Source organism: Lissotriton vulgaris, chromosome 7 (assembly GCF_964263255.1).
Source record: "Lissotriton vulgaris chromosome 7, aLisVul1.2, whole genome shotgun sequence".
NCBI classification, from domain to species: Eukaryota; Metazoa; Chordata; class Amphibia; order Caudata; family Salamandridae; genus Lissotriton; species Lissotriton vulgaris.
The window spans coordinates 676,452,078-676,467,226 of record NC_141695.1 but is presented as its reverse complement, the minus strand read 5'-3'; the positions used below and the strand labels follow the sequence as shown (position 1 = coordinate 676,467,226).

General features: G+C 40.3%; 1 protein-coding gene across 1 annotated transcript in view; it reads right to left on the bottom strand.

Annotated features, from left to right (window-relative positions):
- Window positions 1-15,149, bottom strand: part of RAB11FIP4 (RAB11 family interacting protein 4) — a 1,047,208-nt gene that overhangs the window by 7,951 nt on the left and 1,024,108 nt on the right. The window contains exons 11-13 of the mRNA XM_086929407.1: window positions 9,916-9,997; window positions 7,609-7,746; window positions 5,524-5,682 (exon numbers count right to left, since the gene is read on the bottom strand). Of these exons, the coding sequence (XP_086785533.1) occupies window positions 5,524-5,682; window positions 7,609-7,746; window positions 9,916-9,997 (379 nt within the window). The remainder of the gene's footprint in view (window positions 1-5,523; window positions 5,683-7,608; window positions 7,747-9,915; window positions 9,998-15,149) is intronic.

Sequence of the window (15,149 nt, the reverse complement as noted above, 5' to 3'; positions counted from 1 at the left end):
CATATTTTTTGTAATTCTTTTAATCTGCAATAAACATAAAAGAGAAAGACACTTAGACATGAGGTGGTTTTTATGAAATAAAAGAACGTCTGCCATACATTAAAAAGATATTGCAAGTCACCTTGTAATTCCATGATTTTATAAAGGAACTCTGTCTTCGGCCTCGTTCCCCTACATCTCACGGAACTCTTTGGTGCGCTCTCTCCCAGAACTACGACAAAAGCTCGTCAGCTTTCTAAGATAGGCTTTGGGCTTTAAGATGGAATTAAGTCCTGCCCTTGTTTCACAGTCTTTCTAAAGAAGAAGTGTCTTAAAAATACTGATATCTGCAGTAGATCGGCTAGTCCCACACTCAGAGAACAGGAGAAACCAGACATTACACGCTTGACAAGTAAACTCAACTGAACTGATGAAATAAAACGACTCTAGGAATAATGTGAAAAATGAAGTCCTGGTCAATATAAGGTCACTTCTGACCCAGTTACATAACCCAGCATCCCTTGTCATTAGTTTAGTTTGGAGTTCACCATGCCACTGCAATGATATTTGCTACCCTGGACAAAATGACATTAATCCCCCGGCTGCAAGGACACATTTCCTGCTAGTAGGGACAATCTCGATCTCCCCTCATGGTGATGCTCAGTCAGCCTGCAAATAAAAGCTTTCCCTACAACTGAACCTGTAACTTCTCTATTGTAAAGTAAATTCACGCCCCATTATTTTCCATGCGCAGAAGTCATAGAGAGTCGATTTTCCTGGTAAAGGATTTTTATCAGATTTGTTTAGCATCTTCCTCATCAAAAATAGAAAATGCAGTCTCTTTAGTAGTGCTGTAGCTGTCACTGTTGCGGTGTTTCTGCATGACCGGTTTGTTTTCTGGGAATAACACCAGTATACCCTCGATGATAGGCTGAATATCAAATGGTGGCACAGATGCTGTCCACCTTTGAGGACTTGAAGACACATGACGGAACTGGAGCACTTATTTAATACGGAAGGTCACTCAAGCCACCACAATCCCTCATGTACTAGTGAGTTTGGAAAACAATTATTGGTGTGAAAAATTTAGCAGACAGGAGTATGCCTCGGCCGCTGTGAGCTGGTCACGATTGCTTTATTTACTCATGTGTAGTCCGCTTCCATAACACAAGAAGACAACAGATGGAAGCAATAGACCTGACGGCGGCAAGACGAAGATATCAATAATTAATGTTTTACAAGAGGCATGGAATGCCACAACTTAATGTTTTAATTACAGATTTACATAATGTTAGCTTCTTCCTACACAGTCTCAGAACAGATGGAACCCAAATATGCTGCAGGAAAATGGAGAGTTCTTCCTTGTGTACAGTTAGCCAAGTGCTGCCCCCGAGTGTTTCTGACAGAGCATAACATGTCTGTACTAATCAGCATCAAGCATGTTATGTTAGGTGGATTTGAACAGAGCAGCAGATCACCCGTGAGGGTATCAAGGCCCTGAGTAGGGCAGGCCTGAGGGGGGAGGAGGAGAAAATGCCTGTTTTACCCGGAAAAGACATGCATTTAGATTCCTTCGAAAGTCCATTAAGGAGGGGGGAGGGTTCTTAGGTGTTTCAGGAGGTCGTTCCAGGTATTGGCTGCAAAGTATGATAAGGAGCATCTTCCGCTTCTGTTCTTCTTGGTGTGAGGGAGATGTGCTCTATCCTGGGACGCTGATTTAAGGTGTGTGGTGGGTTGGTGGAAATAGAGATGGTGGTTGAGGTAAGCTGGATCAGGGTTGTGAAGAACATTGTAGTTGCAAAGTTTCATACATACATGCAAAGAAACATTCCTAAAGACACACACTGTGTGAGGCACAAACATGTCCTAGAGTCTTCAAATTCTGTCATGCGAATGTCTACTTGTAAGCTTTTTAACATTCCAAACAAATCTCAGAACTATGTAAAAAATGTTATTGCTTGGTCACTCAATAAATAACTGTCAGCTAAAGATAGATATCTCTCAAACATGGTGATTCTCCCTCTGTGTGTTGGAACATAGATGACATCTTTGAGGCTGATGACACTAGAGCTAAATCATATCCAAAACAATTGCAAAGTTACTGAGAGTAAAGCATGGATAATGAATCACTCTTATCCCTCTACTAGTGTAAGGTATTGTGTAGATTGACAGGGGGAACCTTCCTCTTATAATGAAGTTTTAGCCAACTTTCTTTATTTGTCCATCACTGAGGCAGACGTAAACATATCATGCAGTGTTAAAAGAGGTAAAACATTAAGCAATCTCAGTGAAATCAAACAAGCTTATAATTGTTCACAAATAAATCAAAATATTTCACAAAATCTTAACTGTGGATGTGCTGTAAAGTAATCACTATTCAGAAAAGGGGGTGGTGATGGACAGAGTATCTGAATTAAGCAGAACACTCCTACCCAGCCAACAGATCAGAACTTGATCCATCACCGTTTTTTAGCTCACTGCACCATCCCAGCTCAGAACCTGGCTACATGCAAATTAGTCTGTCCCTGGCCCAGTGCATCATGGGAACAGGGCAGACCAAACTACCAAGCCAATTCTTTTCTGGAAAGGAAACAAGCTTCAAGGGGACCGGTTTCTGGCATTACAGCCGTCTTCGGCCCGGCTTGCTTGAATCCTGATGGTGCAGTGAGCAAGGGACTCATGTCTGAGCATACCCTTCCACGCTTATGGTGGACAAAACGATTCAGAAAAGGGGATGGTGATGGACAGAGTATCTGAATTAAGCAGAACACTCCTACCCAGTCAACAGATCAGGGCTTGATCCATCACCGTTTTTTAGCTCACTGCACCATCCCAGCTCAGTTCCCATCATGCACTGGGACAGGAACAGACTAATTTGCATGTAGCCAGGTTCTGAGCTGGGATGGTGCAGTGAGCTAAAAAACGGTGATGGATCAAGCCCTGATCTTTGGACTGGGTAAGAGTGGTCTGCTTAATTCAGACACTCTGTTCATCACCACCCCCTTTTCTGAATCGTAAAGTAATCACTGACACACGAGAATTGGAAGAAGTTTTTTTTTATGGAAACAGAGCGATCCGCAATTTTCGATCAATTTCGCTGAGGGCCTTGCGTGTTATTTTCCAAAGAATCTTACACGTACTCATAATTTCACCTGTCTCAGGGGCTTTTACAATGGCTAGTACAGTTTTGCTGTAGCAATAATTCATGTTATTTTTCATCAATTCTCATGCGCACATAAATAACTTGTGGCTTTCTTCGCTTTGTAGTTTTCAACTATCTCTATTTAATGCACAATGAAGCAAATAGCCACAGTGTTTCCAGTTATGTTGCACTTTACAAATAAAGTAAATAAAAAACAATGGGAGTAAACTCACTGTACATTCTACACATCTCTCTACAAAGGCCGCACTGAAAGTAAATTTGAGTTCAGTAGCTGCTGGTTGAACACAAATGGGTGCAAATGTTTACAGCGCCTGTTTTAGTGCTACTGCCACCCTCGAATGTACACTCAGCTCTCTCTAGATCTGTTCGCACTTAAAGGACGAAACAGGAAAATGCATATACAAGACACACAAAATGGGCATGCACACTGTGCGCCTTATTCTGCCCAGTTGCTGTGCAAGGACAGCACATTATGGCCATCGTTTCCTATTCTCCTTCTTTCACTATGAGGTATGGACGGCTTCATTCTGCTTCAGGGATCAGCAGGGCGAAGGAGAGTGGTAAACATGTTAAACAAGGTATACATACACAAAAAGCACAATATTAAAGTCTTATTGTTTTACAAAATCACCAGTTGCACATATAAAAGGATGAGAGGCGGTATGTAAAACCCGGCCAATGAAAAACCTACAAAATTCACATTGATTAAGACAGTAATCAGATTTTAATTGGAAGCATTAGTGTGAATAAATAAGAGTGCAAGCTCTGCAGATTATGGGGACAGTAAAAATACACACTGCTTAACATGGTGGACTCTGGTTGAATTATGAAACTTACTGTGCACTATTCACTAAATGTGCCTTATAACGGATCTGAGAGTCTGGGCCGGTGAGATCAAATGATGCCAAAGACTGTCATTTAATTTTCAATTAATGTATTTTAAATTAAAATGTAATCAGAGCTACTGATGAAAAGTTAATTATAAAGGTTAGACCACTTTCACTAATATTACAAAAATATTCATGTGTAGAAAGGCCATAAATATCTCATTCACAAACTGTACCAGAAAAATAGATCTATAGTGAACACTTATTTCTCTCATGTTATGTATCTCAATTTGGACTAAGCAGGAAACAAGTTATAATTGGTTGGTTCCGTCAGATTTCTTGAAATTATGACATTGTCTGTAAGATTCTACAGTTAGTTTATATTAAAATGTTTTTACCAGCCTATGAATACCAGAACTGTATTATAACCTAGGAATTCTTTTGATCTCTAGTAATGCTACTGTCAAAAGCTTGTTTTCTTTCTTGGTGTTATAGAGATAGAGTTTGCACAGAATATTGCATATCAATTGTATTGGATTACTTGCGGACTTTGACAACGACAGCTATGGAACCTTTTCTTACTTGGGTTACTTTTACACAGCATACATACTTTCTCATGCCTCTCAGGTTAAAGACATTTCTTGATCACATTCCCTGAAGCCGGCTTTTTTACTCATAAACTCCCACCATGTCTTTGCAACCCCTGTTCAGTTCAGACCAATATTTAGGTCTTTTTCGTAAATGTTATGATTCATTAGAAAATGATTTTTGTTACGGATTTGGGGTTGGTTAATCTCATAGTGGAGACTGGCTACGCTTTATCTCCAATGTTTAGCTTCTATCTATGTTTGCATGGCAATGGCCAAATAACCCGCCTTCTATCAAACGTAGAAGTATTCTTTTGTTGTGATAACATGTTTTATTCTTGGATTGACTTATGTTTTTAGGGGACTTTTAGATCATTCATTTTATTAATTCGATATGGGCCCTGAATATTGTACTTGATTGAGTTTTGCAAATTGTTGATGTTTTATGCATCTTTTCTGGTTATATTTTGACTAAATAAAGAATTGATTGAACACTGTCCTAGCAAGACACCCTCTGACCTAGGCCAGACTACTCCACGACCAAATGAAGAGCAAACCGATGTTTACTTCATTCATCTCATGTCCAACAAACCATTACCTCCATTTTGTACACAATTCTCACATTCCAAGTAGACTACAATAAAGAGCGAAGTTGATTCTAAACTGAATATATGTTGCTTACTATGGATGCATAAATTATTACAAGAGGCAATAAAAGTAAAAAAACAAAAAACAAGTAAAATGTGTTTTAAAAAGAGTTGCAGAAAGGAATATATATTGTCTTCTACTAAAAAACCAAGTAACTGCCCTGACCTAGAACGGCTATCACAGGCTCTCGATTATTCCGGCACTGCTGCCTTTGCTCCCTTCAATCAACTCTGGCTATGTTTAGCATGGGCACCACATTGGACGCATCTTTTTTTGAATAAAACATCACTAATACAGGCAGTACATAAGCCTCTCTTACCATTTTTAGACGCTTAATTTCATGCTCCATTTCCACTTCCCTCGTTTTTGCGTTGAACTCACTGATACTGGAAGAGGAGCTCCTACCCTTCCCGGGTCGCTCACAGTCTAATTTATACAACTGTAAATGCTCCAACTCCTTCCTCAAGTCTTCAATGAGCTATAAAGAAAAAGAGAGAACATGTTATGCCAATGGTGCTTCGACCTGTCAGTATGTTATAATCACTGATGGAAAATGGCATACAGATATCATCGGCCAAGACCTGTTCAATTTGTAGACTGGAAATTCATATTTAATCAAGGAAGTTATTCAACTACAGGATGAACAATATAATCTACTTTTTGAAAATGCAACATTCTTAGAAAATGAAGCCCTGAAAGCAGTTACTTTACTTTTTAGACTCTCAGTGGTGGCTCCTCCGCTATGGTGGAGGGGCGTCGCCCCAATGCTTTTGAGCAGTGTCAAGAAAAGGAAATATAAAATGATAATAACTTTGAGTTAGCAGGGCATTTAAGGAGTGGTTTTCCCACTCCTAAGTGTGCAATGACTGTTTGGTCGTCCCTCTCAGGTCGCCCAAACCAGTCATGCACACTTTCCCTGTTCCCCATGCAGGCTGCATTACAACCTGCATGGAGAACAGGATGCTCAAAACTAATCCGATTGGTCAGGTAAGCCAGGGTGCTTACCAATTGTCAGAGGAGAGCAGAAGCAAGGAGCAAAAACGCGGCGGCGGGACCTGGCGGCAAGGTAACTGTATAATAATTTATTTTTAACTGTGATTTATATTTCACTACCTCACTCCCTGCGCCCGCCCCCCACTCCCACCCATCCTCCCTCTCCACAACCTGAGAGTTATGCCTGCCGCCAATTGTGAATCTTAACATATAATTTACACACATGTACCGTACTGATTTGGAAGTAAAATATTGTTGATCTTATGACTACTAATTACGTTCAGAGATACATATGGTTTCCATCATTAGGGACTCACCATATCATAAGGAACCAGAAATCAACTGGTGGGAAACTATTGTGAATTGTTATTTTGATAAATTGTGGAGTAATGATAGTTTATACTCATATTGGATGAAAACATCGAAATCCACAGAGATAAATGGTTATCATTACTGATAACCATTACAGTAAGATAGTGCCAATACCTAAATATTGGAAATCTCAAGTCATTTAATGACACTTATGCGATCTGAAAGAGAAAGCCAGCTTCCCTGCTAAACAGACAAAATTTGCGAAGCAGCTGGAAGCAGAACTCCAGTTACCCGCAGAAGATCATAGACTACTACTAACTATATGAGATTAACTGAACCCAGTTTCTATTGCATTTTTCCTGAGCTGTTAGAATAGTGGGAAAAAACATATAGTATGATCTTCCTATGATTTTAAGACGTAAGAAGTCATAATGTAAGGTGGAAATACGTTTCATGTTTGATAAATAAGCCTGCTCTAGTTAAGATTAGAATCCCAGATCACTAACTGAAAGCAATATTATCTAAAACGTAACAAATTATAGGGGAATCACGGGCGCCAGAGACAAGAAGGAACAGGCTGTTCAGGGACCTCTATTCTCGGTACTTCTTCTTCAATAACACTCTATGGGTATGCGGCGCATTATTGTATTCTTAACCATTTAACTAGAGTAGGATATGGCCTAGACTAGATATCTCCAAGAGTAGGAATCAGAACAAATGGACGGAGCTGCACCTTTCCCAGGTTGATCCCTTACACTGGTGTGTAGGCACTAGGCAAAGAACCCCAGCCTTGGAACTTCCAAGCGCAAAGTGTAAGCATGTTGAAAATGTTGAGAAGTGAAAAGCGGTGTTCAAAGTCAAAGTGGGAAGTGAAATTCAACATTATAGTGAAACTTTTTTGCCAACTTGATTTAAGGATTTATAGTGAATTGTAAGTCGTCCATTAGTGTGATATTTACTTCAGTCATTGGCAATATACCTTATTTAAATATTATACAGGATTTACACTGTAAGGCTTTAAATCGGATTTTGAAATTCCAGGTCCTTATTAAATATCAGTAGGAAGACATGCAATGAAACATTCCTCATAAATTCTCACCTCATGGGTCGCATCCCTCTCTTTTTGGAAATGTAGCCGGTTCTGCCTCAATTTGTCCATCATCTTTTTGTACAAATCCATCTCATCCTTTAGCCGTAAGTTAGTATCTTCAAGTTTATCTGACATTCTTTGTCGCTCCTAATACAAGAGGGAACATGAACATGTTCAACATAGTCACAAAATGAAGTTGCCATGATTATAATATTACTGTTTTTTGGGACACGTTTATGTGTCTTTACCACCAGTTTTCTTCTCAGGTTTGCTGCTCAGTTGTGCCCAACAAGACCCACAGCTTCCTTTAGCTATTCTCCACGATACAGTGTGATTTATCTTTGAACGGGCAGAGCCAGCAATAAAGCTAGAGACCTCTTGTTATGGTGGCATTCTGTTTATCTTTATTCCTCATCATGAAAACCGCCCCCCTGTTGTACTTCCTTTGACCAACAGGACAGTGTCAGCTCCTCATAGGGCGTCCACAACTCACTCTTTATACTATAGCAAAAATGCAAAGAGAAGGCATGCCTTATGTTCCCAACAGGTGACATGAAACCAGTAATTATATTCCTAAAGTGCAGCATAGCTTTACACACTAAGGGCCAGATGTATCAACATTGTATTTTGCGAGTCCTTAAGAGCGAATTATACCGATTCGCTATTATGGATTCGCAAAATGCAATGTATGTAAGATTTGCAAGTAAAATTGCGGTTCCTAAGCATTCTTTATTTGCGACTCGCAAATAGTGAGTCACTAATAAGGAATGGCTTTCCATTAATTACTATGGGCCAAGAGGCCCAAGAGAATGAATGGTGATTGCATGCACAATTTGCGAGTACCCAATAGGAACTCGCAAAATGCGATTGCAATTTCAAGGGTGCAAGGGGACCAAATGGACACAATGTTGCACACCTGAAATATGCATGTGTGAACATGTGGCGCACATACATGCCCTTAGGGCATGTATGGGCACCACATGTTTCTTAGATAAATGCAAAAAAGCACATTTTTCTAGGAATTTGCAAATAACCACTAACTACAAGTTGAAAGAAATATGTGATTCCTCAATGCTAAATCGCAATTTGCGATAGCTATGAGAATTGCATTTAGGAAATTGTATTTAGGGAATCGCCAATTGCGATTCCCTAACTGCATTAGCAATTTAGGTAATCACAAATAATTGTGATTACCCATATTGTGAATTAAAAAATGTTGATACATTGTTAAATACATTTTTGCATTCGCAAACGGGGCAATTCTACAAATCGGCACGTTTGCAAACGCAAAAAGCGTTGATACATCTGGCCCTAACTCTCCAAAGGTGCAAGAATGAGGCAGAGCAAGGGGTTCTGCAGCACCACCAATCTGACAGTAGATTCAGTTGATACTGATGGTTTGCATTTTAAAATCATCATAACAACAGCGCTACGACGGTAACAGTACCAGCACCAGCACCACTGGGTTTAGCTGCTAGGAGTAGACCTCCACAGACAGGCTTTTGATTGGATCCCAAGGGTTAACCTCATTGTTTATGTCCCATGATTAGGTGGATAACAAGTGGAGAGCCGATGACGGATCTACTCTTCACCTGTCTTTGCTACAGCACTCCATGAAACATTTTATGAGCAAAGGCTCGTGCATGAATGGAGACTTATGCGAGCACTTTCTTGGCAACTCATGCCCAGGTCCGGACTGGGAACCCAAAGCAGCCCTGGCACTTTTTGCCTGACCATCCCTAGGGCATGGGTGGGCTGTGCAAGTGTGAAGCACTTCTGCTTTTGTTACTGGTGACCGATAATGTAGTACAGCTGCAAAAGCAACCCCTGGTAATAAAACCAGCCCCCACCATGACAAAACTGGCCCCCACCCTTCCAGCCTCCCGGGAAAATGCCTGATGCCCGCCAAGGCCAATCCGGCCCTGGTTTGACCCCTAAAAATATTTATTGCTGCCACAGAGTATAAATGTGTATATTGGGTCTTGCTCTCTTTAAAGTCTAGAAATAGACCATGAAACTTTCTATTATCACTGACTGAAAGGGCATTTTAGTAAACTGGAATCTTGGCATTCAAACTGTTGTCCAGTAGCAGTAAAGCTGGCAGTGCCAATAGTGTTTTTAAACAAGTATTGCATTGTGAAAAAACCTGCAACTTGAACAACGATTGACTATCAACCTGATGCTATTGTGTTATAAAAATGTTTAAAAGGTGATCTGTGGGGTGATGAGAAACTTAAGGGTGATGTAAACAGGAAAAAGGAGCTCCATGTGCTACTTGCGATTTTTTAGAGCAATGCAGCGGGTGCAGGCCATTACCTCGTCCAGCTTCTCAGATTGTGTCTTCAGCCTGGCTACAGTAGTCAGCAGTTCACTGTTCTCTTCCTCCAGTTGCTGGACTCTGTGGATGTATTTCATAATCATTTAATGTAAAGCCTTGCCCAAAGCATAGTTCTTTATCATTCCGGGATACATGAATAAACGAGAATAAAAGGATTAAAATGGTCAGACCTTTGCAAGCTCAACTGATAAGATAAAGCAATCAAACACACAGCCAGATGTGTGTTATGCTCCCAAGAGGTACAAATGGTTTACGGTAAGAACAGAAATCAATTTTCTCCCTTCATTTGTCTCAAAGGGGATGCCAGTTTAATTAACTACACCTGTGCACCATACAGTGAGATCTGATAGCCGTTTTGTCATAAACAGTAAAGCACACTATCAACTTTGAAAATGCAACTTTTAAATACTCCATTTGCAGCGCTGATTTACATTCAACAAAATAGCGACACACTCTGTTTGTAGGATCATTCACCCTTCAAAATATAAGGGCATAGCACCCTGGAAGTGTGTTTTAGCATTTTTAAAGAGGATCAACCACAGAACTTATTCAGCCTTCTTGGGTAGTGCCACTTTTTTCTGCGCCACAGAAATTAGCACATTGCCACAACAGTGATGTTTGAACCCCCAGTGGACTAATTTTCAATCTCGGTGATGTTGCTTATTTGATACTAAAATACTGGTAAGAATCGGTTGAGCTTTTGCTAGTTTTTAGTAGGTGCGTGTTTACACCCGTTACAAGTGGTAGTTTATGAACATGATGTATCTAGGAGTGATCAGTACAGATAGTTGTAGAGGCAGCCACGGTCTTTCTAAAATTTACACTGTTTGAATTAATTCCTTTTACAGTGTAATTTCCTATTTAGGACTAACTTATTCTTTTACACATCCACTAAAGATTGAATTTCTAAACCTGTGCATTACAGAGGAAATGCTGGAACAGAAATCAACATATTCACACAAGTACTTTTGCTTCCACTAATAGTACACTGCATGCCCACAGCTCCCACCAAACCAAACTACTGCATGGAACACCATATGCTGGATTGATCTGATCAGGGCTAGAGGGGATTCCTCTACCAAAATAACTTTGAAAAAAGATGGAAATTGATGGGTACATGACCTAAGACTAGAGGTATTCTCAATGGTTTATGTCGCAAGAATCAAACAGCTACAACTCCAAAACACACTATCCCAAAGGCAACCAATAAAACTGACCTTACAACTTAAACTTCTGATTCAATAAAGCAAACCAAAATTTAAGTAAAAATCTTTTATACCAGGATGAGGAGCTTAAGAATGGTTACTGTTTACCTTCAATCATATTTAAGAAGCTTCTACCTTCGTCTCATTAAGTACCTGCAGCTTTTTAAAATATCTGCAGCAACAGAAGCAGTGATTTTTTCTGTGTCAACCTTCTATATGTGTTCTTGTTGTCCACAGGGTAATTTAGAGAACAATATGTATCAGTGATTCGGTTCAGGGCAATATTTGGATCAAATATAGGCCTGAATGCCAACAAAACGTGGCCCTCATCCACAGATTTCAACCAATTGCCAAACATTACCTAGTTCAAATCTCAATTTTGGAAAACGTTATGGTAAAATGAGTGTTTTAACGCCTTTTAGTAGTGCCCAACATTGCTAAGTAATGTTCTCCTGGACAATCACAGAAGCAAGAAGAGAGGACTCCATGTGTGCACACACAGAGAAGGGACCTTGGGCACCACTGAACAAGGATTAATTCGCGATAAAGAACGGGGGCTGTAACGCAGATAAAATCCTAATGCCTCAATTTCTCCGTGGCACTGGATTGGTCTTGAATAGGTATGGGAGAAGTTTAAATGACGTAGGCATAATCTGTTTATCTTTGGGAGTTACACTTGTTACGCAAATGTTCCAACAATATGCGTAATTACATGCCATTCACAGTCACTAGACAAGTATATGAATAGAAGAAGGATAAGAGGAACCAGATTGGTGAAGCAAATTATGGAGAAATTTATCAAATTTTACCCAATGAATGGAGAAAATCCTCAGAGTAGTGCTTGAACTTTCAGTGTTGCAGCAAGAATGGCAGTTGTAAAGGGAAATTTATATCTGACTGCAAATGCTTGTATTTCCTTCAGTCCTAATTTGTTGGTCATACACCTAAAGTGTGTTCTATCGTGGGGAGGACAACTCCATTGAGCAAGCTTCTTCCCAATTCCCTCTGTTGTGTATCCACCTTTTGTGTGCCGGTCTCTCTTTCCTATTACCCCTGATTCCTTCAGCTGCTTTCAAGACTTTACAGTTGCTTAAAGAGCTATACAAATAAGCAAAATAACATAGTTTAAAACAGCCACAACCAACAACCAAAGTCCCTTTGCACTGAAATTCGAAGAAATTTGCATTACTTTAAAGATATGCTAGTTTTCTCTTATTCGTTTTCTCTCTCGGCTTCACACTTTTGTCTGAAAAAAATCTATCTGGAGCTTTCACTCTCAATCTCTCTTTCTGAAATACTTTCCATCTTTCTCTCCATGGACTTCCCTCGCTCTACGCCCCTCTCTTGGCCCCATGGTGGCCGTGCAACAATGGGTTCAGTCACTGAAGACAATGAAAAGGAATATGTACTACCTACACAGTCCTTTGTTCTCCTTACTCTCTTATTAGATATTTCTGGTTCACTCCATCATTCTTCATCAGTTCTAAGCCACACAGTGTATCCTACCCTTGTACTACACCACTCAGTCTTGCCTCCTCGGTCTGTCATCTATCTCTTAGTCCCTCTTCTGCCCTTCGTCCTACACCCATATAGATGTTCCTCACTTCATCTATCTCATTAATCAATTCCCCTTGATATTCTTCTCACTTCACAACTTCCTCTCATTGCAATCTACCACCACACAAGCCTTCTTCCTCACCCTAAATTAGCCCTCATCCACCGCACTTCAACCCTTCTACTCTTTTCTTCTGTAAGCACTTCCTCTATTCATCTCATATCTTATTCCATTCAGCCTTTCTCCCATCTTCTACTACACTGCCTAGCCTTCTAAACTTAATGTCCTGCAACCCTATGTTCCTTCTTCGTAAAGTGGCACTTCCAGGCCATTTGCAATTTCTTTCTTCAGATTTTCCTGGGAAAGCAGATCTTTCAAGTGAACCGCCAGTGCATTTTGCATTTGACTCGTCCGAAGGTTGTCTGCCACTTTGTTTTCTTTGTGTTGACATATTTGCCAGGCATATTCTTGGTTTTATGTATAATGAAAGGATGTTAATTGTCGCCCAACTCAATGATTCTTATGGCATCAGCTTCTGAAGGATGAAAGGATGAGGGTGCATGCCAGGATTTCAACTTGTCACCATGGCATCAAACACAGATTTCTGAAGTGGACACATTAGCCTGCTGTGGCTGTTTTGGTAACTCTAGTAATTTTAGTGTTTTTTTACAATATTATAAATATATAATGACGTACTATGTGCAGCACTTACTCGCAGCACTGTGAATGGCAATTATTTGTTAGTGAACTTAGTTATATCCATTTTATTAACCCCTTCGAAGCTAATGACGAGCTGGGCTCGTCATGGCGCTTACCTGCCGTGTGCGGATGACAAGGCCAGCTCGTCATGAATAATGGTCATTTTGGATCTTCAGCGCAGGACGGGAAAACGCCTAGCAGCCATGTGGTTAATAAGAGAGGGATGAAAGGCTAAAATGCCCATACTGGGTTACGGACCCATGTCCCGCATGTTATATATAGATCACTGCTGTACGTACAATACTGGTACATATATCCAAAATAGACACACACATATCATATGCATTAATCAGAGTGATAGAAATTGATGCCAGAATATAAAATGTTGTGCTTTGTGTTGTAAATAGCCTGAGCAGAAAGAATGTAAAACAAACCACTATACATATGTTTGTTCTAATTTCATAGATTTTCCTTTCTTTTGAGATGCAAAATCGCTCTCAGGTTACATCTGCCTTCTTACTCTCCTAAGTACATTCAAATGAGAGCTGGTATCTCTTGTTCTAGTTACAGTCTCCAGGCCCCCCTACTGTGTGTTGGTCTGTCATCTTTGATTTAAGTCCCTTGTGTACGGTTACTTTCCAAGGGGACTGATTTAGAGGTAAGAGTGGCCATTAAAGGAAAATAAACCGAGCCTCCTCAAGAAGTAAATGGCCTTAGATGAGGCTGAACTCCAGAATGGCATCACCAGCCCAATGGTTCTGACTTGGGGAGGAGAAAGGGAATTAAAGCCTTCGTACCCCAATGGTTGTTTTGTCTGGCACAGAGCACACTCCTGTTGTGCTTGCTTAGGCCGACCTATTGTCAATCTGGGCATGAAAAAGGTCTGCAAGGGTAGGTAAGCAGAGTGAACTACTGTAAACTTCTGTCCGTAAAAGCAACGAGTATGCCAGGGAAAAAGGGGGCATATGATGGAAAAGGCCTGAGAGAGCTACAAAACATAGCAGCCTTTCAGGGTGAGTGCCAGCCCAAGTCAGCGGCAACGCACTGCAAGGGGCTAGTATTTGTGGGTCACTTAAGACCCACCAACATGAAGGCCATATCACTTCTCCCCACAGAGGACATGTCACTCCTCATGACAGCATATAATTGTATAATGATGTATATGATGTTGCAATTCATTGTATGGAATATACATGAACTCTCTTTAAAGTACAAGTCAAGCTGTCAATGATTACATAACATTAGAGACTGTATCTGTGGGGGTGGAGTATTGATGCAGAGATTATTCTGCCTGCAGCAGACTCTCATTAACCATGTTTCACTACCCACACGATGTGGCAACCTGCCATTTTCAAATTATAGAAACATGTATCCAACAATGAATGCTACAGGGCAACAATCTCGCTGTTGATTTTTCATTATCCCACAACATATCTGCATTGACCATTTTTTATATGATAATCCAAAGCTATTTAATTGAGATAACCTTCTGGGCCAGGGGTTCCATATAAATCTGGCAACTGATTACACCTTTAGGTCTAAAGTACCTAGACATGTCTTTATCACACACCTCGGATACATGGCTTAAGGTCTGACAAAAAACAAAATCAAATGAACACAAAAGGCGAAGCGGGTTGGGGATTCTTTACTGGCTTCAATCATCATGCCCACGTATTTCACTTTTTGGTGACTTACATTCTAAGCATTTTTTGCAACTACCAAGGGAGTAGCTTCAGTGGAGGCTATTTGGGGT